The 25976-nt window shown below is 33.1% G+C and overlaps 1 protein-coding gene across 7 annotated transcripts in view; it reads left to right on the top strand.

Moving 5' to 3' along the window:
* The window catches only part of CNBD1 (cyclic nucleotide binding domain containing 1), a 644932-nt gene that overhangs the window by 539065 nt on the left and 79891 nt on the right, over positions 1-25976 (top strand). For 2 of the 7 annotated variants that reach the window (XM_078353605.1, XM_035276518.3), the window contains exons 13-14: positions 12818-12877; positions 25189-25398. In XM_078353605.1, coding sequence (XP_078209731.1) covers positions 12818-12877; positions 25189-25305 — 177 coding nt within the window. In that variant the 3' untranslated portion in view covers positions 25306-25398. Of the gene's footprint in view, positions 1-12817; positions 12878-25188; positions 25401-25976 lie in introns of those variants that run through there. The other 5 variants (XM_035276519.3, XM_035276517.3, XM_078353604.1 and 2 more) reach the window with 4 other exon arrangements.

Here is a 25976-nt window from a genome sequence, read left to right as displayed (position 1 = left end):
GTAGAATCATCGATATCTTCAGCTACATATTATTTCATAGGTGCTCTATTTATAACTGTTCTAAAATTCGATGATTTTTAAAGGGCTATTTAAGTAAGAATTGGAGAAAAAGCATGTTGTATGAAGATGCCTCATGTAAAGAACCTCATATAACAAAATTTGAAGAAAGCTATTACAATATCATCTGCCAACAAAAGACAGTTGTTACTTTAAAAATATCAATGTTGATTAGAATTTCTCCTTTTTTAATGGATGTTTTTAATTATGTTTTTGTTTTGTAAAAACCCATAGTTTGTCATGAACTTTGCAAAAATTTATTTAGCTCTACTTTTCTTTTATATGATCAATCATAAACTATTATTGGAGTTGAAAAAGACCTAGAAATAACACTGTGACCCAAACTAGCTACTTGCTCATCAAAATCCTTTTACATTCTCCTGGACAAACTGCTAATTTCATTTTCTGAATTTCCTTGCAGTTTCCAGATTCCTTACTTATGATCATTCATTCTGCTTCTTCCTTTGTTTAAGCCTGGAAGCAGAGGATCTGGAGTAGGCCTCTGAAATAAAGAAGCTATTAGACAAAAAGAGCTTGCATCCATGAATGGCTATTAAAAACAGGGGTCCTTAAATAACTATTCAAAGCAGGACTATCTTTGCCAATCTACAGTGGTCTGACATTAGCAAGAAATAAACATTACTGGAGTTTGTTTTGTCTTACAGATCTTAGCCCATTATTTCTAACAGGAGTCATATAATGCATAGTTTTTATTGAACTGCATGAGAAAACATCATCAGTATTCAATAGTAAAACATGAAATACCTACTTTTAGTGTAATTTATCTGCTTTTAAACAAGATATTTGTTGTTCACTCACCTGAGAATTTCTCATAGATTAAAAAAGCACATCTTTTTATCTTTTTTTGTATCTGATATATAATGAAAAATAAGTAATTCCTTTAATTAAATTATTAAATACAGTTACTAAAACCCAAGAAACAATCAAATGACAATTAAAAGTAGCAGACAGATGCAAGAAGGCAGTGGATTATCAACCCTCAGAAACTTCTCAGACTCAACTACATTTGAAATAGGCAACAAGGAAGTGATGGTCAAAGAATAATCACAAAAATGTATCTCATTTTATTAGTTATAGAAGGCAACATGCTCTGTAGGCTGGAGAGATGGCAACAGGAATCATGGCTGGTCACTCTACTAGTGGATAATATGTACAAAACTAGTCAGGTAATAATAACTTCCATATTATACAAAATTTTAAGATAGATTTAGTTCTTAAATTTGAAATCCCATTAAAGTTGTTGCAAATAATTTGACACTAGGCTTTATATATTTTATTGATGTATATATTAAGAAAAGAATAGAAGAGAAAGGAATTGTGAGAATAGTGAAAGAGGGAGAGAGAGAAACGAACACAGGAGGAATTTAAAAAGAAGAAGCAGAGAAATAGAGAAATTTAGGAATTATATTTTTAAAAACTCTAAATTTATGCTTGTTATATTTATTATAATAACTATTAAATATAATGATTAATTTCAAATGTGGAGAAACATGAAAAAATGTTTTATCTCAAATAAGTTCCTAGCAGAACAGATTGTCATGTTGAGCAGATATGACATAATTCCTTCTAAGTTGTGTAAGATTGCAGTAGATGGAAAATAGACATTTTCTTCAAGTTTTGAGGGGCAAAATGTGCTTTATCATTGAGTTGGCAAACAACTGTCTCCAAGCTTTCTTAATGATTTAGTATATATCTTTACATCTATCAAATTTTGTCTTATTTTATATTTATAAAACAAAAACATTTTCTCTGATGGAAACAAAATATAAGAAATAACAAAATAAGTGAGTCATTGAAATAATATGTAGCTGTCACAATTATAATCAAATTTTTTTCTCTACGTCAATCCCATTTAATCTGTTTGTATGTATTAGCAAAGGAACTGGAATTATTAGGTAAGTGCCGTAATGTAAGATGTGAAACGTAAATAGCTCTGTTATAAAGTCTCAGTTGAATTTTCTTTTCATGATTAGCTTTCTTTCCAAGAGATACAAGGAAGAAAAAGAAAGCCAGAATGAACCCTGAAGTATTGCTTTGGAATTGTCAGTATTGCTTGGCATATGTGGACATGCTGTGTACTCTTTCTATCCATTGAGGGGGTCAGTGGCCCTCCAGAGCAGTGAGCACACCTAGTAAGCCACCTCTTGGATTCTGAATAACATTCTCTACTGTGAAGAACCAGGGCTTCCTGAAGTAATGGCTGATTCAAGTTCCAGGGTAGGGAAAATAAAACATGAAGTATTTTTATGTTCCAAAAGTAAGGAAGTACTCAACAAGTGATGGGAGTATATCAACGGGAAACAGAAACCAACTAGAAGGTTTTATTCCAGCCATCTTTATTTGACTACCAAAATAAATAATAATTTTGGATTATAATCCTTTGGATAAAATTAAAACACATTATTCCAATTTCATAAATAAATGAATGATTAAATGGAACATTTGAAGAGGAATGGGATATTTACATAATTTCAAAGAAACTCCCCATGAACTATGTACTCATTTCAAGGAGGTGAAAGTAGCATTACAGTGGAGAAGCCTGGCAGAAACCTTCTTTACCAATTTATCAAAGCTAGCATCACTAAGAATGGGATAAATAGAAATTCTGAAACTCTTGATACTGTGTAGTGAGAATGCAGAATCAAATTACTTCAGTTATAGTTCTGCCAAAGATGCGTAACCCAAGTCTGATGATTGGAAATATCTATCCTAAATTTAAAAATATTATACAAAGTAACTGTGCTATAATTTTCAAAAACAGCAAAGTCATGAAAGTCAAGGAAGGACTATACAAAACAGTTCCAGATTAAAGGAATTAAAGAGACATGAGAACAAGATGTAGCACTTAATTCTGAATCGAATCTTTTACTTATACATGAATATATTGGGAAAATTGGCAAAATTTAATTGAGATCTAAGGATTAAATGATATAAGTCAATTTTGTGATTTTGACAGTTGTGCTGAGTGTATGTAGGAGAATGTCATTTGTCGGAAATACTAAAGCATTTGGGAATGATGGGGTATCGTGAGAAACTTACTCTCAAATGTTTCAAGAAAAAAAATGTTCTGTTAGCACATCTCTTCTATGAATTTGAGATAACTGCAAAGAAAAAAAATACCTAGAAGTTTTAGGAGATATACAATATAAAGTCAAGAAATTAACCAATAGAAAAATTAATGTTAATAATATGAGAACAAATGGTGACATGGGTAGCAAAGGAGAAGTGGGGAGTATGTAAAAAGTCTTAAATTTCTAATCTATTGTAAGGTGAATCAGTAGAAAAATGCATAAATGTGATATTTTAAAACACAGGTTCTTAAACCTGTGGAAGGCATTTTGGCAATATTTATGAAAATTAACCAGAAGCATATCTGTTGGCACATTTCCAAATTCTGGAATTTTCATTTTTGGGAATTTACCCACACACTGGAACACATATGAAATAGTGTGTGTTACGTGTTTTTCAATGCAGCGTCGTTTTTATGAGGAGAGGATTTTAACTGTCCAAATGTCCATCAACAAAGTCTGATTAAACTATGATATCTCCATTCAAGGACTGATATGGAGAGATTACCTAGATATTATTGTTAAATGAAAAGTCAAGAAGCAAAACACTACATATAATATGCTATTGTTAGTGGAATGACACTGATGAGAATAATGTATATTTGTATTTGTATATGTATGCATAAAGAAATTTTGTAAGTTCAGCAAGAGAAGAATAGCAGTTACTTGGAGATATATAAATGGGTTATGAATTCATTCTAGGGTTGAAAGACAGAGGAGATTTTTGTTGATTACCTCATAATAAATTTTAGTTTTTAAACCATGTTGACAAATAATCCATTAAAAAGTAAATTGAAAATTTGTATAGAAAAATATAGCCTCATAGAATAATTCTAAAAGATATATGTGATCAGGAGAATAATGATCCCCAATGATGTTTGTGCCTTGATCCCCAGAATCTGTAAATTTGTTATGTAATATGGTAAAAGGAACTTTACAGACATGATTAAGGTTATGGACTTTGATATGGGAAGGTATCCAGGTGGGCCCATATGGGTCCCTAAAACTAAAGAACATTTCCAGGCTGTGGTCAAAAGAGATGCATCTATGGAATAAAGATCTGGCTTTAAAGATGGATAAAGGGAGCAGCAGCTAATGAATGTGAGTGACCCCTAAAAAATGGAAAAAAATTAGGGAAAAGAATTCTTCCTTCTAGCCTCTGAAAAGAAATGCAGCCTTGCCTACACCCTGATGTTAGCTCAATGAGACTTGTGTTGAACTTCTAACCAATAGAACAACAGAGTAATCTATTTGTAAGAAAGGGGTTTCTTTCTAGTTTCAGTTTGCTGGATATTGCTAGCCAGTTTTCCCAACACCATTTATCAAACCGGGAATCCTTTCCGCATTGCTTGTTTTTGTCAGGTTTGTCACAGTTCAGATGGTTGCAGATGTGTGGCATTATTTCTGAGACCTCTGTTCTGTTCCACTGGTCTATATCTCTGTTTTGGATGGTCTATGCTGTTTTGGATGCTGTAGCCTTATACCTTGAAGTCAGGTAGTGTGATGCTTCCAGCTTTGTTCTTTTTCTTAGGATTGTCTTGGCTATATGGATTCCTTTTTGGTTTCATATGAAACTTAAAGTAGTTTTTCTATTTCTGTGAAGAAAGTCAATGGTAGATTGATGGGGATAGCACTGAATCTATAAATTACTTTGGGCAGTATGACCATTTTCAGGATATTGATTCTTTCTGTCCATGAGCATGGAATGTTTTCCTATTTGTTTGTGTTCTCTCTTATTTCCTTGAGCAGTGGTTTATAGTTGTCCTTGAAGAAGTCCTTGTAAGTTGTATTCCTAGGTATTTTATTCTTGTTGTAGCAATTGTGAATGGGAGTTCACTCATGATTTGGCTCTCTGTCTATTACTGGTGTATAGGAAATCTTGTGATTTTTGCTCATTGATTTGATATCCTGAGATTTTGTTGAAGTTGCTTATCAGCTTAAAGAGATTTGGGGCTTTGACAAGGGGGTTTTCTGATTATACAATCATGTCATCTGCAAACAGACAATTTGACTTCCTCTCTTCCTATTTGAATACCCTTTATTTCTGTCTCTCACCTGATTGCCCTGGTCAGAACTTCCAATACTATATTGAACAGGTGTAGTGAGAGAGGACATCCTTGTCTTGTGCCATTTTTCAAAGGGAATGATTCCAGCAAATTTTGCCCATTCAGTATGATACTGGCTGTGGGTTTGTCATAAATAGCTCTTATTATTTTGAGATACGTTCCATCAATACCTAGTTTATTAAGAGTTTTTAGCATGAAGAGATGTTGAATTTTATAAAAGGCCTTCTCTACATCTATTGAGATAATCATGTGGTTTTGTCATTGGTTCTATTTATGTGATAGATTACGTTTATTGATTTGTGTACATTGAACCAGCCTTGCTTCCCAAGGATGAAGCTGACTTCATCGTGGTGGATAAGCTTTTTGATGTACTGCTGGATTCGGTTTGCCAGTATTTTATTGAGGATTTTCACATCAATGTTAATCAAGGATATTGGCCTGAAATTTTTCTCTGTGTGTGTGTGTGTGTGTGTGTGTGTGTGTGTGTGTGTCTGCCTGCCTGCCAGGTTTTGGTATCAGGATGACACTGGCCTCATAAGATGAGTTAGGGAGCAGTCCGTCTTTTTCTATCATTTGGAATCGCTTCAGAAGGAATGGTACAAACTCCTCTTTGTACCTCTGGTAGAATTTGGCTGTGAATCCATCTGGTCCTGGGCTTTTTTTGGTTGGTAGGCTATTAATTACTGCCTCAATTTCAGAATTTCTTATTGATCTATTCAGGGATTTGACTTCATCCTGGTTTAGTCTTGGGAGGGTGTATATGTCCAGGAATTTATCCATTTCTCCTTGATTTCTAGTTTATTTCCATACAGGTGTTTATATATTCTCTGATGGTAGTTTGTATTTCTGTGGGATCAGTGGTGATATCCCATTTATCATTTTTTATTGTGTCTATTTTATTCTTCTCTTTTTTCATCTTTATTAGTCTGGCTAGTGGTCTATTTTTTTAATCATTTCAGAATACCACCTCCTGGATTCATTGATTTTTTGAAGGGTTTTTCATGTCTCTAGCTCCTTCAGTTCTGCTCCGATCTTAATTATTTCTTGCCTTCTGCTAGCTTTTGAATTTGTTTGCTCTTGCTTCTCTAGTTCTTTTAATTGTAATGTTAGGGTGTCAATTTTAGATCTTCACTCTTTCTCTTGTGGGCATTTAGTGCTATAAATTTCCTTCTAAATACTTCTTTAGCTATGTCCCAGAGATTCTAGTACGTCGTATTTTTGTTCTTATTGGTTTCAAAGAACAGACTGAATATTTTTAAGATGGTCATTCTTTCATTCTTCCAAGTTTATTTATAAACACAAATGAATCCCTATCAATGTTTTTTTTTTCAAAAAACCATCAAGCTGTTCTAAAATTCAAGTGAAAACACTACAGATGTATAAAATTCAAATAAATATTTTAAAAGAACAAAACTCACCCTTTATTTCAAGACTTACAAAAAGTTGCAATGATCAACAAAATTTCATATTGACATACACAGAGACAAATAGAAAAATGAAACAACTATAGATCAGCAATAGACTTGCATGTGTTGTTGATAGACTTTTTACAAGACTCCAGTCAATTGAAAGAGAAAAATATAACCTTGAAAACAAAATATTTCTATGGGAAATAAATGGACTTAAAACTCTATGCAAAAAAAAAAAAATTCAAGACAGATCAAACATTTAAGCATAAATCCCAGAAACATAAAGATTCTAGAATAAAACATAGGTGAATATATTTATGAATTTGGTGTGGGGAATATGTCTTAGGCAGGGCAAAATGTCACTGATACAAAATTTTCTAAAATTATAAACTGGGATTTGTCAATATTATCAATATATACCAATCAGAAGACATGATTAATACAGTCAACAGAAAACCTTTAGACTGAGAAAATATTCACAGTACATAAATATGAATAAGAATATGTATGCAGAATGTGTAAAGTACTACCTATTAACAGTAGTAAGGAAAATACTCCATAATAAAATGGACAAAATATCAGCACTTTGCAGAAGAAGATATAGAAATGTCCAGTAAACACATAAAGTAGTATTTAACAACATTAATTATTAGGGAAATTTGATTTAAAACCACAGTTAGATATTACTTCATATTTTCCAGTATGGCTGAAATTTAAACATGATAAAAGTAAAACACAAACATTTTTGTATGGGAAAAAATGAACAATAATCCTTAGCTTCACTTTATGAAAAAATAAATAATATCATAATTCAAGACAGATCAAACACATTACACATAAAGTGCAGACCCATAAAGATTCTAGTACTAAACATAGGCAGTTGTCTTTATAATTTGGTGTTATAAGTTGGTATGTGACAGGGTGAGGTAAAGAGCAATTGGAATTACTATACATTGTTGATGTTAGTATAAAATTGCACTAGTTTGGATAAATCTTTATTTCCTTTAAAGTTAGACTTAAATCTACCTTATGTCTACCCTTTGCTCGCTTCCCAAGTACTTAACAGAAGAGTCAAAAAGAAACACAAAACTTTTTACAAGAATGTTCATAGCAGTCTAAGTCTTCATAATAAATGAAAAACACATGTATTCATCAACAGGAAAATGAATTAAAAAAGGGACGTTCATTAGAATAATGGAACACTACTCATTTGTAAAAAGTAACAAACTGGTACATGTAACAATATGGAAAAATCTTTTTTTTTAATTACATTTTAGGTTTTGGGGTACATGTGCAGAATATGCAAGATAGTTGCATAGGTACACACGTGGCAGTGTGATTTGCTGCCTTCCTCCCCTTCACCCACATCTGGCATTTCTCCCCATGCTGTCCCTCCCCAGCTCCCCCCCTGCTGTCCCTCCTCTATTCCCACCAAGAGACCCCAGTGTGTAGTGCTCCCCTCCCTGTGTCCATGTGTTCTCATTGTTCATCACCTGCCTATGAATGAGAACATGCGGTATTTCATTTTCTGTCTTGTGGCAGTTTGCTGAGAATGATGTTCTCCAGATTCATCCATGTCCCTACAAAGGACACTAACATAGTTTTTGATTACTGCATAATATTCCATGGTGTATATGTGCCACATTTTCCCAGTCCAGTCTATCATCGATGGGCATTTGGGTTGGTTCCAGGTCTTTGCTATTGTAAACAGTGCTGCAACGAACATTTGTGTGCCTGTTTCCTTATAGTAGAACAATTTATAGTCCTTTGAATATATACCCAGTAATGAGATTGCTGGGTCAAATGGAATTTCTATTTCTAAGTCCTTGAGGAATCGCCACACTGTCTTCCACAATGGTTGAACTAATTTACACTCCCACCAACAGTGTAAAAGTGTTCCTATTTCTCCACATTTTCTCCAGCATCTGTTGTCTCCAGATTTTTTAATGATCGCCACTCTAACTGGTGTGAGATGGTATCTCCATGCAGTTTTGATTTGCATTTCTCCGATGACCAGTGATGATGAGCATTTTTTCCTATGTTTGGTGGCCTCATGTATGTCTTCTTTTGTAAAGTGTCTGTTCATATCCTTTGCCCATTTTTGAATGGCATTGTTTGTTTTTTTCTTGTAAATCTGTTTGAGTTCTTTGTAAATTCTGGGTATCAGCCCTTTGTCAGATGGGTAAACTGCAAAATTTATTTCCCATTCTGGGGTTGGTTGCCGATTCACTCTAGTGACTGTTTCTTTTGCTGTGCAGAAGCTGTGGAGTTTCATTAGGCCCCGTTTGTCTATTTTGGCTTTTGTTGCCAATGCTTTTGGTGTTTTAGTCATGAAGTCCTTGCCTATGCCTATGTCCTGAATGGTTTTGCCTAGATTTCCTTCTAGGCAAATTTCTTCTAGGTGCCAGGTCTTATGTTTAAGTCTTTAATCCATCTGGAGTTAATTTAAGTGTAAGGTCAGAAAGGGGTCCAGTTTCTGCTTTCTGCACATGGCTAGCCAGTTTTCCCAACACCATTTATTAAACAGGGAATCCTTTCCCCGTTGCTTGTTTTGGTCAGATTTATCAAAGATTGTATGGTAGTAGATATGTTGTGTTGCCTCCAATGCCTCTGTTCTGTTCTACTGGTCTATATCTCTGTTTTAGTACCAGTATCATGCTGTTTTGATTACTGTAGCCTTGTAGTATAGTCTGAAGTCCAGTGGTGTGAAGCCTCCTTCTGTGTTCTTTTTGCTTAGAATTGACTTGGATATGCAGGCTCTCTTTTGGTTCCATATGAAGTTTAAGGTGGTTTTTTTCCAGTTCTGTGAAGAAGGTCATCGGTAGCTTGATAGGGATAGCATTGAGTCTGTAAATTACTTTGGGCAGTATGGCCATTTTCACAATATTGATTTTTCCTAATCATGAACATGGAATGTTTCTCCATCTGTTTTGTCCTCCCTTATTTCATTGAGCAGTGGTTTCTAGTTCTACTTGAAGAGGTTCCTTACGTTCCTTGTGAGTTGTATTCCTAGGTATTTTATTCTCTTTGTAGCAATTGTGAATGGCAGTTTGTTCCTGATTTGGCTCTCTTTCCATATGTTATTGGTGTATCGGAATGCTTGTGATTTTTGCACATTGATTTTGTGTCCTGAGACTTTGCTGAAGTTGCTTACCAGTTTCAGGAGTTTTTGGGCTGAGACAATGGGGTCTTCTAGATATACTATCATGTCGTCTGCAAATAGAGATTTTGGCTTCCTCCTTTCCTATTTGAATACCCTTTATTTCTTTTTCTTGCCTGATTGCTCTGGCTAGAACTTCCAGTACTATATTGAATAGGAGTGGTGAGAGAGGGCATCCTTGTCTAGTGCCAGATTTCAAAGGGAATGCTTCCAGTTTTTGCCCATTTAGTATGATATTGGCTGTTGTTTTGTCGTAAATAGCTTTTATTATTTTGAGGTATGTTCCATCAATACCGAGTTTATTGAGGGTTTTTAGCACAAAGGGCTGTTGAATTTTCTCATAGGCCTTCTCTGTGTCAATTGAGATAATCATGTGGTTTTTGTTTTTCATTCTGTTTATGTGATGAATTACATTTATAGACTTGCGTATGTTGAACCAGCCTTGCATTCCCGGGATGAACAATATGGAAAAATCTTACAGACATTGTTCAAAGAGAGCAAAACTTAAAACACCTAAAGGACATATGTTTGATTTTATTTAGTTAAATAGTCAATACTAAACTGTGATGCTAGAAATGTAAAAGTAGTTGACTCTGTGAAAATAAGTTTTACTGTAAAGGTTATAGGTTAACTTTTCAGGGAGATAGAGTGGTTCTTTGTTTTGGGTGATGGTAACAAATGTGTATACAATTGTCAAAGCTGATCTAATATAAAATGTATGAAAAATACATTTTATTGTATAAAATTTATACTTTAAAAATAATGTTAGATGAAACATCATTTATAAAGGGTTAATTTGGGTAGCACCTTGATTTACATAATTATTTTTATTGCTAATCTATCAAATGCAGGGTATTGTGGCACTGATTAGTGAGGAATGATCTCCCACAAACCCCCAAAATAAAGAAGTAGAGAAAGGGAGGAGGAAACCAATGACTTTATGTCCTCCTTCAATTAATAAACAAATATTTCTTGAGTATCTACCATCTCCTCTATTCTAGGTACTAGAAATAGAATGATAAGTAAATCAGATTACTCATTGACTTCACAAAGCTTCTAGTGGGGAGAAAGATAGATATTTCAATTCTGATATTCTGTCTTGATTGAACAAGTGAAGTCTACATTGAGAAAATGCCATTTGAGTAGGCTCAAAAAGAATAATAGTGGAAACCACTTGGAAATTAAGAAAAATAGATATATTTAAGAATTTATTTTAAAGTGCAAATAAGTTTTTTTTCATATTTTAGTTCTTTGCTTATTTTGTTCTTTTATGTAGAAATAATATAAAAATAAGAAAAGTATGGTTTAAAATTTTTAGTAGATCATTACACTTTATTAACAAAAAAAGGATTTGGCATGGTATAGATGTTAGAATGTTGGAGGATATGATTATCTAATACATGAATGAAATTCTACTCTTATAAAACCAAGTGATGGTACTTGGAAATCCTCCATGCACTGGTCAGCATTTCTCACACATGTGAGTGGAGCTAGGATTTCCACTCCCTGCATATGTTTAGTGTATCACCATGGACATCTGCTAATGTTGAACATCTGTTTTTTGTTTTCATTGAAAGATGTTTAATTCAGAGTGCCAAAAAGAGATGGGGGCATTAGTTATTCTACAATGTGAAGTTATCCAGCAAATTATCCTTGTATGAGGAATAATAGTGTCAGAAAAGCTATATCCACCATAATTAATCCTAAAGTTTCCTTTACATTGAGAGTTATTAAAGACATGATTTTAAAAGAAAATGCCCAACTATGATGAGTCTCCAAGAAAAAACAGAAGTAGATTCATACACTATTTATTATACAGAAATCAGTGTAAAGTAATATTTTTTGAACACTAAAATATTATACCTAAGTTATGAACAAAGGAAGATACTTATGTGTCTGTAGAATTAATGTTTAAATTATGCTTAGTGCTGTTTGAATTCATTCATATTTTCTTGAAATGAATAATCCATGTTGCTTACCCTCTATTAATAAGTTTATTTGATTTTTTTACAATTAACTATGACAAGTTATTATCATGTTGAGCTGAAAACTTACTCTGTTAAGTGACAGACCATATTCCAAAGAGAAATAAGCTGTTGTTGTACATTATATGCCTTTTATGTGTGTATTATATGTGACAGTGTATGAAACCAGATTCACTATCATTTGAATTATTTTAATCATTAATAGGCCATAAGGTACTGTTACAGGTTTTTATATGAATAGTTGGGATATTAAGTAGTACACTCATTTTTCTGCTTAAGAAATCTGTTTTTATATTCATATATTTAATCAAGTCCTTCTAAAATATGTAAAATGTAGTAGAAGCATAATCACATCCTTCTAAAATGTAAAAATGCTCTTTTACATTTGTTAATTAAAGCCCTGTGTGAGACTATTTGTAAGAAGGTTGTGGATTTTTAATTTTATATACACATTGTATAAACATTAACTCAATTTATGTGTAGATTTATATTCACTCATGTTGCAATTTGGACTTAAAAACAGTGAAAAAGGATGATATACACAAAATAAATAATTTTAGTGTCACATAGCGGTTTAGAGATCATGTTGGTCAAATTTTAAACTTGGGAACAAAACTTAAAAAATCTCACCCTTCTCTTTTTCACTTGTTTCTGTTTTATAAAATGACAATGTTATTTAGATGCAATAATGCCTGAGAAGACCATGTATTTGGAGTGGGGAGGGTAGGGGTGTCTCTTGCTTTTTATAAACACAGCTAAATTTTTTATATATGATGATTTGTTAGTATAAGTATCAATACAACTATTCTTTCATTCTGTTTTTCTGAAAGTCTCACTTTATTCTTTACATTTTGGGATTTTTCAAATAAGTTATCCTATTTCTTTTTACCATTTGCCTATTCAAAGCCTCTGCTATTATTTTCCAGCTGCCCACAGTTAAATATGTCAAGGTTCCCTGATTATAAATTTAGTGACAGAAACCATGGTATAAAATACTAAATAACTGAGAAAATGGCTCGTTTCTTCAATCGAATCTTGTGTTCCTTTGTAGGAGGATGTCAAAAATGAATTTTTGAAAAAGGAACAAGAGAAAGAATGGAAAGATTTCAAGGTATAATAATATTTACCAAAAAAATAAATAGAATAATTATTATTTCCTTATAGTAGAATATATTAAATTAGTGATAACTTCAGAAAATATATATATTAATGGAAATGAAACGTTTATAATGAAAGAATGTTAAAGAAAATATTTCTACTGAAAACATATCCTTTAGTCCTTTTTATCTCTAAAGAGCATGTAAAATAAATTTGTATAAGTCTATATTTTTTCCTCCAAATTTAGAGGGAGGAAAATGAATTAAGTACCTACAGTATACTAGGCAGTTTATATATGTTGCCTCATTTAACACCTTTAATTGTAATTGTTGCTTTTCTTATTTTACGGAAGAGTCTGCTAAGAATTGGAGAAATTAAGGAACTTGTCTGAGTAACACAAATAGTTAATAAAACTGCCAGTAATCTGACCCAGGTTTTCCCAATTCAAACTATAATGAGCTCTTCACAACTTTATAGTGCTTTCTTTTGGTGCTATATAGAATGCAGTTGGCAAGTGAGAATAAAACTATTTTGTAATATGTAGGTCAAAGGGGAAAAAAACTAATGATTGTGATGATTTTAATGCTGCTATGGAATTATTCCAAATTTTTGGCACTTTGAAAATTCAACTGCCAGAATCATCACCATTGTCAGTATGTCTCATGTCTTCACTATCACTTATCCAATACCTTCTGTAAAATACAGACAGTGGGTGAAACTCTTCAAAGATCTCCATTAAGTACATCTTTAAATGTATTGAGAAACAAAAATAACTTGGAGATTGTGAAGCAGCTGAGAAATACAGTCTCTCAAGCAGTAGAAAATACAAAAGGAATACAACATAACGAGCTAAGATAATGTATTATCTTTTAAAGTAGCAGCTTCTCTTTTGTTTGGCTAACACAGTAGATTAAAATGCTATGAGATACCACACCATCACTAGAAATTTAAAATGGCAGGCAGAGATTTTAAGTAGGGCATTCCTTTAAACAAATATACTCCAGTGGATTCCTCAAATAAACAGAAGGATAATGGTTTTTCAAACAGCTCCATCTTGGGCTCTGGCCTGGAACACCATACGTAAGTGCTGCACAACTTCAATGTGGCTTTAAGGCCCTTCCTCCCTTGATGTGGTGGGTGTGCAGAATAGGATAGGGATATTCACCAACTTAGTAAGAAAAGGTGCGGCAGAAAAACTTTCCAAATATTTGTTTCTGTTAAGAGGCAAACAATGAAACAAAAAGTAGGAAGAATTCCCATGTTAAAACACCACCTCACATAACCATCTGCAATGATGATGCAATCTTTGGCAGAATGGCAGTTTGCTCTTGCCTTGATAAATTTCTAATTTTCTGTTCTTGGTAAGCTACTTCTTATAAATTTGCACATATTATTGTCAGTCAAGAGGACCTGTTTATTTCCCATCAGGGATCTGCATTTTTCCAAATATATTAATTTACTAAAATATGAAGACAAAGTCTATTGTTAAAATATATACATATTGTTTCTTTTAATTTCTAGTTCCTTCTAAAATAAAATGTAATTTCTTTACTCCTGTATGGCATATCAAATAAATAAAACATTTTAATATTTTCCTATTTTTCTTAAGAAAAGGTACAAGTTTCCTTTTTTAATTTACCTGCAGTTTGGTAATTAATTTTTCCCCTAACAACATCTCCTACCCTACTGAATTCCTTTCAGTTCCCTAAAAGAGCATTCTCTCTCTCTCTCTTGTCTAAAACACGTTTACCTGAACTGATTTGTAACTGCTAATTGTCATGACCACTAACAGACTGTAATTTCAATAGGTGACAGATAGTAACAGGCACATTGCCTGCCATGTAATAAGAACTTAATTAATTTTTATGTTGAATGAATGAATGACATTCCTATCATCTGTAGATGCTATTACTTCTGAAGTGGTACAGAAAAAAGGTGGCAATAACTTTGTTGCTGTCACCCCCAATCTACATGGAAGTAAGTTCCCTGGCAAGTCTGGGAGCTCAAGTTTCTCCCTTTATTCAAGCTGTTGTTTCTTTAATGATACCCTGCTGTCAGTCACAGTGTCATCATAAGTTTAGAAAATGATTCAGGGAGCTTCTAGCTGGATACATCAGAATCTCATATTTACTAAAGTTATACGAAAACAATTTATAAATAGCAATTTGCAGAGATGTGTCTGAAGATTGTTGCTTTTATCTCAAGTCCTAAAATCTGGATGATTTGCCCACTGTGTAAATTTTCCTGAAACAGTAATTCTTTATAAAGATGTCTTGTTACCTGCTATTTGATGATTGCTTCTTGCAAGATATCTGTTCTAGCACCACGGATTTGTCATGGAAGTAAACCTTGATTTACTTTCTTCCTTTAGTGTGTCCATCAGGGAATATTGGAAAAACTAGGCACTTAGAACAAAATTTTATGAGAGTAACTACATCAGATTTCAGAGTTGGTGGACATTATATTGCACTAACAAGAAGACATCATGAGCTTTCATGTTCATGTTTTCTAGCCTAGTAACCTTAAGCAGTATAAATAGTCTATAGACGTTTTTTCTGATTAATTTATAAAGCTAAGAAGCTGATAACTGAAATTCTAACTAAGAAGAAATTAATTGAAAACAATATGGTAAAATACATAGTTGTGCACATTGGTGTGTTAATGTTTAAAAAACTGTTTCCCTCTACTTCCCCCAAACTCTTGATTTGTAGCATTTTCTAATTTTCATGTTGTAAATAATTCCATTAAAGCTACTTACATGCAGTTGGTAAAAGATGCACAGAGTCAACCCTAATGATCCTGCATCCCACTCTAACACACCACTGCTACCTGTAAGATTATGCACTTGGGGTCAGGATGGAGTTAGGAGAGGTGGAACAACCACTGAGACCTACTGTGGTAGATTAAATAAAAGGTAGAAATTTGGGGAAAAATCATTATTGCTAACAATAATGATATCAGTATTGCTAACAGCAGTATCTGTATTGCTAAAAACAACCAAAATATTTTCTGGATTTGCCATATAATCTTTCTGTATTTTCTTGCTGATTCTCATAAATTAACTTTTCTAATGAAAAGTATTTGATGGCTATGCTTCTTGTTTATTTTCTCATTTAGATAGTATATACCAAGAAGTCTTGCCACTCGATGTCCCTGCATTCTTGTCTCTAATCAACCCTTTTGCTCTTCTGAGCAAGTTTGAACTCTTCAATCAACCATTCAGTGTTTTGTGATTAATTTTCCTTCTGAAGGCTTTGCCTTTCTGACCATCCTATTGAGTTTAGTTGTCTTACTATTCCAGCACAAATTCTATTTTGACTTTGTTATTTGTATTTTCCTTGACTCCTCTTAACCAATTCCAGTCTTCCTTCAACCAATCCCAGTCTTCCTTCAAGCTACAACATCTACAATATTTTATAAAAAGGAGATTGCCCTTCACTCCCACTAATAGTCCTTAGTGAACTCATATAGTCTATAATTGACAATTAGGTGCTTGGTTATGTATTGAACTAATATTGCCTAATGTTTAATATATGTGCCTCCCATTATCTTTTAAAATATATTTTAAGGTACTTGTGCATAGAGACCATACAAAACCAAATAGCCCTGAACACACAGGGAAACCTAATAATGACAAAACATTAACTTAACTATAGAACTGGAAAAATTAGTTTGAAAAATAATCTTAATGCTTTTATCAGGTTTTGGTTTCATAACCTTAAAATATTTTATTTATTTATTTTTTTTTTTGAGACAGAGTTTCGCTCTTGTTACCCAGGCTGGAGTGCAATGGCGCGATCTCGGCTCACCGCAACCTCCGCCTCCTGGGTTCAGGCAATTCTCCTGCCTCAGCCTCCTGAGTAGCTGGGATTACAGGCACGCGCCACCATGCCCAGCTAATTTTTTGTATTTTTAGTAGAGACGGGGTTTCACCATGTTGACCAGGATGGTCTTGATCTCCCAACCTCGTTGATCCACCCGCCTCGGCCTCCCAAAGTGCTGGGATTACAGGCTTGAGCCACCGCGCCCAGCCAACCTTAAAATATTTGAGTCATTTCAACAGTTTGAACTAAAAATTGACAGGATGGTAACAGTAACATCTATGTATTTTACTCATTAGTATTCAGAATGAGTTTTTTAGGTATGTTTATTAATCTAATCTTTGAATGAAATATTAAGGTAGTATGAATCAGAGTAGAATTGTGAGTCAGAGAAGAAATCCAGCTTAGCATTAAAAAACTAAATCATATAAAACCACTAGAAAAAATGAGCATGACATTGCTTTTCAAAATATCTGAAGTAATCACTCCATGTTAACTTACAAACTGCATTCAGAAATGTTTAATGTAAATATTCAATAGGTTGCACAAATAAAAGTACAAATCAGGGACTCAGCTCTGGTACTTAGCTATGAATTTTTCATGCATTAAATGGTTTTATGAATTTAGAAAAAAGGGTCCAGTGGGAAAAATTGGTAGTCTAATTTTTAGTGGGCATACTAAAGGATTCATGGTATCTGTTGCAGTTTATTAGGCTTATTTTAATCAATATTGATACTTCTTTTCAAGAAGAAACAACATGATCACAATTTACTGCACATCTCCAAACTGTGCTACACAAGCACAACTCAACCCCACAAAAATACCCACGGAACCAGGTGTGGTGGAACACACCAGAGTCCTATCTCCTTGGGAGGCTGAGACAGGAGGATAGCTTGACCAGAATTAAAGGCTGTAGTTAGCTATGAACATGCCACTGCATTCCAGCATAGGTGATAGAATGAGATTCCATCTCTGTGAAAATAAATAAATAAATAAAAATAAAATAACCACAGAGAAGGCAAAACAAAACCCTCTCCACTCACTTATGTTATAGCCTCTGGCAAGTTATTTCTTGTCCATAACTCCAGAGCAAAACTCACATAATATTATGGAAAAAAATGTTAATCAATCTAAAATACCCCAATGCCCTAGCTGCACATATATATCTTTTTATTATTGGCACATTTGTATTAACATTCATACCAGTTCTTTGGCCTAATATCATACCTCTTCTGTATCCTTTCAAGTGTTAGAAAAAAATGAAATTAAACCTTTTTTAGTCTTCTCTTTCTGGGCTATATTGCATTAGTTCTTTCAGTTAACCTCATAAATTTTATTTTCCTTTTCTTTAATTATGTTGTTGCTGTCTTCTGGACCCCCGATGATTAGCATGAGACCACTAAATTAAATTTCACTTGTTATGCCTAAGTCTCTATGTACCAAGTTATTACATTAATTGACCTGATGCCTTAGGCTAGTCTTCATGACTGAAATGGAATATATTGTTCTAAAGTGAAAATTTTGTTTTGCTAATTATAGTATTGGTTGATCTTTTTATCATAAAATTTATATTTGCTTCTTCTTCACATTGAAATTATTATGAAAAGAAATATTCATCATTAATTTCCTAAGCTTTATCTACAGCTTTTAAATGGAGAATTGATGCTTTGTTTTTTTGTTTTTTTGTTTTTGTTTTTTCATTTCTCTCATCTTTTTGTGAACATGGTCTTAGGGTCAAACTTGTCCTTCCGTTTGTCACTTCCTCTGAACATTAGGAACTTAGGCTCCTTGAAAATAAGGCATCTTGGTTATAGGGCAATGTACAGTATAAAAAACAGAAATGATACATGTGCAGGCCTTCAGAAACCATGAGTTAAATGATGAAAATGAATAAATCCTTGGATAATTCAAAATACGTAGAAAATAGTAGAGTACGTGGGTGGAGCTAGGGATGTAACAGAGAGATTTGGCCAACGGCGCAAAGTAGCAGACATGCAGAATGAACAATTCTAGAGATCTAATGTATCACACGAGGACTACAGACAGTAAAGTGGAGACCACTTGAGATTTTTGTTAAATAAGTACACTTTAGCTGCTCTTGTCACAAAAATAAAAGTAACTATGTGAGATGATGGATATTTTAATTTTCTTCCCTATAGTAACCATTTTATTATCTATATGTATTTCATTACATCATGTTGTTAAACCTCAAATATACACATTAAAATTTATTGGAAAACAGATGAGTCATTATTTCCTGAAATGTAAAAAAGAAGAAAAACTTTCATATAATTTACTAATATTTATTGAGCACTACTCTGTGTCTAAGTAATCAGCAGTAAATAAAAATGAAACCGTCCTGTTTTTATAGATTTTCAGGGTCTGTCTAATGGAAAATATAAAAATTACAAATATGTATCCTCAAATAAGTGTAGATATAGCGTTGTGAGATGTGCTTTAAAGGGTGCTGTAAAGGAAACAAACTGGGAATATGAGGCAGAATAATGAGTTCATCTAAACTTTCTTCCTTTGAATTATCTGAATTTCCTTTACTATCTTAGGAATAACCTATAGTCCATGGCTATTTTAACTTATTTTTTTATTCCACTTGTTTAAATATTTGACAATTCTTTTTCCTCCTCTTTTCTTTCAATGTGTGGGAGTGGACATATATATCAGGCCCACTAAATTATTTGTAGGGATAGTTGGGCATATAAGCTCTACCCATAGAAAGTAATTTTAAATTTTCACATTTACCACTTTTCTGTCAGATTAAAATGTCTTTCAATTTGATACTAAATTTCAGATATGCTTACTAAGAGCAAACTATGAGGTATTTTTCTAGCTTTATTGCTTCTTGTTTTATACTACAACACCTCTTAAATGCGGAAGTTTATATTGTGTGGCTTTTTCTTTCAGAGCTTAGATTTTTTTTAGATATTAATATATGATGTGGAACTTGTAGAGTAGTAACATTATATAATTCAAGGAACTGCGTTCTACAGGAAGCATTTGTAATTCCCTTATTTTTCTGTTTGGGAAGAAACTTGAATGTTAACCCTGTGCATTATAAACAGTAGTGTCTTATCTTCAATATATATAGTTCTGTGATTCTTCCTTCATTGCAAAACCCCAAACAACTTCTATGATTTCTAATATAAGGATGTATTTTCTCAATTCAACTGTAATTTGAGTTATTAAACACAGTGTTTAATGATATAGTACATCTGTCTACATTATACATAGGCCAAATGTATTCATTACATGCAAAGGGCTAGTTTCCATTTATTACTGGTAGCAGGATGAAAAATTCAGGTAATACAAATCAGGGCACTGAGGAAGAACAGCTTAATCAGTGACAGCTAGAATGTCTCTTCATATGAAATGGAGAGTGTATCATTACCGCAAATGTTGAGGTGAGAAGCCAGGATATTAAGCCCCAGTGGAAGAAAATGTTTAAAGTCCTTGTCCTTAAAGACAGTGCTCTAGGGTTTGTTGCTTGTCTGGTTGACTATTTTGAATTTAGAAAAAACAAGTGTGACATAGTAGGAAGGAAAAAATGACAAATGGTTTTATATAGTATGATTCAGCATGGCAAAGGCTAAGCCAAGACACAAATGAAATCTTTTGACAAGTACAACCTGTAATTTGGAAGTCAACATGTACACCCCAAGCAAACAGTGGCAACAATGTTTGGTACCTGGACTCAATGTCATTTCTGAAGTATCAGAAGAGGTAGGTGGGTTTATAAAATAGTAACCACAGGGTAGGCTTCTCAACAAGAAAAAGGCTTTCTGATCTTATCTTCATGGTGCGATAAGACACCTGTGTAGCCACTAAATTCACAAGGTTGAGAAGTGCTACTTTCCAGAGTTAGGGTTCCATGGACTGGTCATTGCAGCAGGAGGCTAAGTCTGCTGGGTAATCTTTAAGTTTCCAATAAACTTTAAAGTAAGTTTATCTGTATATGTAAGAAAGCTGTAAGAAGGATTCACAAATAACTATTTGAAAATATATATTATTATGGTCATATAAGTAGAGGCATATCTATAGCTATAACAATATTATGCATACATTTGGAGTGCTTTACTTTTGTCCTGAGTACTATGCATTTATTTGTTGACACATCTGCCTGATATATTTCAAAGACAAAAAACAAAAACTAAGATTCCCAATACACTGTTTATTTCCAGAATAAGAAAGTCATTTGCCATCTGATAAGAACTGGCTTTTACCATTTTTGAGCACCCAAACCCAATGACTGCCTTGCTCTCTATCCCTTACCATTACTGGCCCAAAGGTGAAAGTCCTACTCAGGGCTGGGCTACTTATCTGATGCTGAGCTTTCCTGTTCTTCAACTGCTGCTTTTGATAAAAGCCACAATCATCTGGGAAGTATGAATGCAGTTTCTGGAGAGGGCTGAGCCCTTTGAGGATGAATTGCCTGGTGGGCCAAGTTTTGTCATCAGAAACTCACAGGCAATTCACACTGGAATAAAGGCCTAAGGGTGTGGGAACATGTGGACTCATTTTTTGCCCTTTGTGTTTAACTTGGCAGTCTTTGTCCCCAATGCTCACTGCATTGTTTTATAACAATGACATCTTTTTACAGGATTCGCATGACTAGGTTTTGAATAGAAAAACCTGACAGTTTTCATAAGATTTAGAAAGGAGAGGATAGATAGGGAGGCTGTTATAAAGTTTTTGTCCATTTTCAAGCCAAGCAATAAATCTAAAAAGCACTGTGTCCAATGTAAACCACAAATGAAGAAGTGCTGAAAAGTGTTCAAATTAATTTTCCAGTACAATGAAAAAATATACAAGTGCTATAATCAGCTTCTGCAGTTTCCCTGTCTGCTCCCCAGGCCATTTCTTCTTTTTCTCTCTCTCTCAAAAGATATGCTTTAACTTGCTGTTTGTTAAGTTCATTAATTCCAATTCCTTTCTCAACTTTGTTGCCAAACAAACATGTTCATATTGTCCAGCTAAAGAAAGATACTGAATACAATTGAGAGCAAATGAGGTTCTGATACATGCTCTAACATGGATCAACCATCAAGACATTATGCTAAGTGAAGTAAGTCAGAAAAAAAAGGACAGATACATATGATTCCACTTATATGAAGTACTTGGAAGAGTCAAATCTTTCTCAAATTTTCAGAGACAGGAGGAAAAATGGTGGTTACTTGTGATTGAGGGGAGAGTGGAATGAGGAATTATTATTTACTAGACACAGAGTTTCAAATTGGAACTATGACAAGTTTGGAGATATTGTGGTGACAGTTACCCAACTGTGTTGATGCCACTGAACTGCACACTTAACAAAGAATGAAAATGGTAAGTTTTATGTTATGTATAGTTTACTACATTGAGAGAAAGAAAAGGAATAGATGGTGGCATAAGACAAGTTAATATGTTTCAGACCATTTTCTAATACCCTATTTTTGGGAGGAGAGTAATTTTCTTTTAATTTTTTCATTTTCTCTGTCTTCAATAATTACAACTTACTCATGTGAACAGAATTAGTAATAAAATGCTATATTTCCAACACCAGCAACAAACCTGTAAAACTTAACTCTGACTATCCTTAAGACTTAACCCTTTTTTTAAAAAGGGTATCTGACCAATTAGCAAGGATAAAAAGAATAAAAGGAAGGCCACATCCAATTTTCCAACTCCCAAGAGCATTGTCTTTATAATGGGACTTTAGTGGGAGAATATTTACATCAATTCAGATAAGGAGACGATATAGGGAAGTGTATATGTAGTTGGGTGGAAGATGAAGGAAAAGAAGGTTATCTCAGGAACCTCTCACAGAATTTCAAGAGGAATTGAGATCTTATATGTTCCACAACAAAGAAGCCCTGTGCCAGCTCCTTCATAGTATCTACTGAGGTAGCACACTTCTGAGGAAATTACTGTGTTGTACACCTGGAGAGAATGGACCACAAACAATGGCATCTTATGAGGGATGGCCACCCCGGCTTAAGAGATGAGTGGACTCAAAGCAGAGCATTTCATTGACCATGCTGAGAGACCAAGTTTTCCTCCTCAAAGGCTTAAATTGCATTCGGCTCATTAACACTGTGAATAGAATATTAGTGATATTCAAGAGTGACTAAATTCAATTTCCTGTAAGTCCAGAGCGTGAATTTTTTTAAATCTACAGGAGTAGATTAAATTTCATTGAGAAAAGTAAAAGCAATGTTACCTTTTTATATTCAATAGTAGGGTAAGTTCTGTAACCGCTGAATGAGTTTACGTTCTCTCAAACACTGCTATTATGCTATCGATACCTCATCGTTAATGGTGTCTAACTATAATAAGTAGATTAATTTTATTAAGAAATGAGAGCCATAAAATTTACAAAATATCATTTTAATTTAACTATGTTGTCAGAATTATGTTTTGTGCTAAAGCACAGTAACTTCTATCAAACTAAAGTTCTTACTTTATTGTGATTTTTCTTCTGTCCTTTACCTGGCTTTACTGGTCTTCCTTACTTTTATTGTATATTTTACTGTATATTATCACCAATCATTTTTGCAAGTATAGCAATATACATAAAAAATAAGTAAATATAAATGAATGTGACATTAATTCTCCAAAAAAACCTGTTACTTCTGTTGGTGTCTGCTTCTGAATCCATGATTTATAGTCTCTATATTGATATATTTATCTGACATTCTGCTGTCCTTTTGGTCAGCACACTACTTGGTTTAGTTTTCATTGATGATTAGCAGATCATAAGCTTTGTGGGTTTTTTGAGCTATTTACTTAAATAAGTTCATGCTCTATTTAGGGCATTTAATTTTCTGGTAACTTGAAAAGAACGAATCAGATTCAGATCTGAGCTTTAGAACACTGTTGAGCTGTATGACTCAACAGGCTACTTAACACCATTTTTATTTAAGTATCTACTTACTACAGAGATTCATTGTCTCTGTTTTTAAATAGTACTGTTTTAATTACTCAAGTTTTATAAGGAAAAAGTTAAGAAATTTCATATGTAACTTTCTCCTTTGGACTAATTGATGGAAAAACACTCTAATGGTAGGATGTTAAGCACAAAAAAATAGTTTATGAATCCTTCAAAAGGAGAAATGTGGTATAATAAGTAAATTAACATACTGCATACAACATTGTAAGCTTACTGAATTAGAAACAATAACAAACACAAAATTATGCTCTAATAATAGGTACCATATTCATTATCTGAGGCCTGATGTAGTTTCAGCTTAACTGTATTATCTCTCAATTAAATGCATATTAACATGAATATAATTGATTTCATAGTTGTTGATGGGGCATTCATTGCAAAATGGTTCTATTCCAAAGATTAAAATGTAATTATATATATATAAATGAGATATATATTACATGTGTATTAATTATGTATACATATCTTTACATGACATTGTAAGGTAATTATTCACATCATCCTGAAAATCAGTTAGAATTTTTAATTAAAAACTGTCCTCATCTAAAAATCAGTCAGACACTCCCCACGTTTCAGGGTGGTTATGACGGTTAAATGAGACTAGGCAATCCATACAAATTCATTTATTTTGCTTATTTATAAATGAGTTTACTTCCTATGGCTTTTATTTTATTATCTGTTTTTACAAGTAAAGTAAATATGAAAAAAATCAAGTATAGAACAAGATATGTTTTTAAAATATTAATGTAATTCTTCATATTAACCTAAATTTGCAATAGTACAAATGATTCCCAAATCCTCAGTTATTTTCAACAACAAAGATTCTTTTCTCATTCACTTGTCCAATACTGGTGACTTCATCATGCTTGTGTGCAGAGTATTACATGAATAGGGAGAAGAGACAGACAGTGCAGGAAAGACTTGACAGCTGCTTCATATAAATGGCACACTTCATGTGTCCTCTCACTGCATTGACCAAAGAAAGTTACACAGCTACACTTGGCATCAGTGTTATAGAGGAGTGTAAGCCTCTTCTACGTAAGGGCACCATAGAGATGTACCCATATGGTGGTCCCAAAAAGAAAGCATCAAACATTTAATTGATTATAGAAGCTAGTCCAGTAATTGTAAGAATTTATGATCTTGGCAAAATATGAAAATAAGGCAAATAATTTATTGTTCTCTGTTTAATATCAATAACAGGAAGATAACTAACTACCACATGTAGAGTTTAAGGATTTCCATAAAAAAGCATGCTGTATAAATACAAAATTATGTTCATTTTCCCCCACATATTTGTTGATAAAACTTAAAAATTAGCCTCCTATGGAAATAATTTATAGATGTGAACACTTAAATAGTTTCTTAAATAAAAATTATGTAGAAATTATATTTTCTATATGTTTTGCAAAGGTGAAAATTCTATCCTTAGGAGTTCTACCAATTTTTGTTTATGGGTTTTTTTTCTATTTTTTGTGTAGAATTCAAGCTAACAATACTATTATAAGCCTCAAGGTTTTAGGATGATAGGATTAATTATTTTTAACAATCTTTTTTTTGTAGGATAAGACTGTGAAAAACTCCTTGTATTATAATGGAATTATTCCAGGCTTTGGAAAATGGAAGCATTACTGGACCAGCATTCCTAGGAACCTCAAAAACACTCTAGTCAATTATTAAAGATACCAGCTTGTAAGAAGCTGGAAATTTCAGCATGGATTATTGATTTTTTAAGCATTTTAATTGAAATTACTGTAACAGTCTACCAAATTGCCTTAACCATTTTTTTCTGCATATCAACTTCCTACTAATTTAATTATAAATTAATTTTTATATATATTTTAGACAACCAAATTTTTCTTCTATTTGTTTTTCAGTTTCCTTTATTAAAGTCTTACATCATAAAAGGATATAAAAATATCTTTCAAAACAACAACTTTTAAAGGGCCAAGGATTTTTAAGTAAAATGATTTCTGATGTGTAAATCCTAACTAGAGATATTAAAATAAAATAACAGTCTTCGACTTATTAGAGGAAGTATAAAATTGAAACAAAAACAGTTTGCCTATGCTTTTCAAAACTATGAAACAAAACAGTTTTTCTTATGTTAGACTCGTGCACAAAGCAAAATTTATTTGCTATGTCCTTCATACCATATGTGAGCAAGAAGGATTTCTACCTGATATACCACTCCAAAAAGTATTGTTTCATGAATTCAAACTTACTTATGATTCTAAATTAGTCTATTTTAAAATTAATGCTACTAAAACTCTTCAATCATCATCATTACCATTTTGATAAATTTTCTTTGATGTCATGAGTCCTTCTAGTTCCTCTAACATATCCTTCTA

This window comes from Callithrix jacchus, chromosome 16 (genome assembly GCF_049354715.1).
Source record: "Callithrix jacchus isolate 240 chromosome 16, calJac240_pri, whole genome shotgun sequence".
NCBI classification, from domain to species: domain Eukaryota; kingdom Metazoa; phylum Chordata; class Mammalia; order Primates; family Cebidae; genus Callithrix; species Callithrix jacchus.
This window is presented reverse-complemented; position numbering and strand designations above follow the sequence as displayed.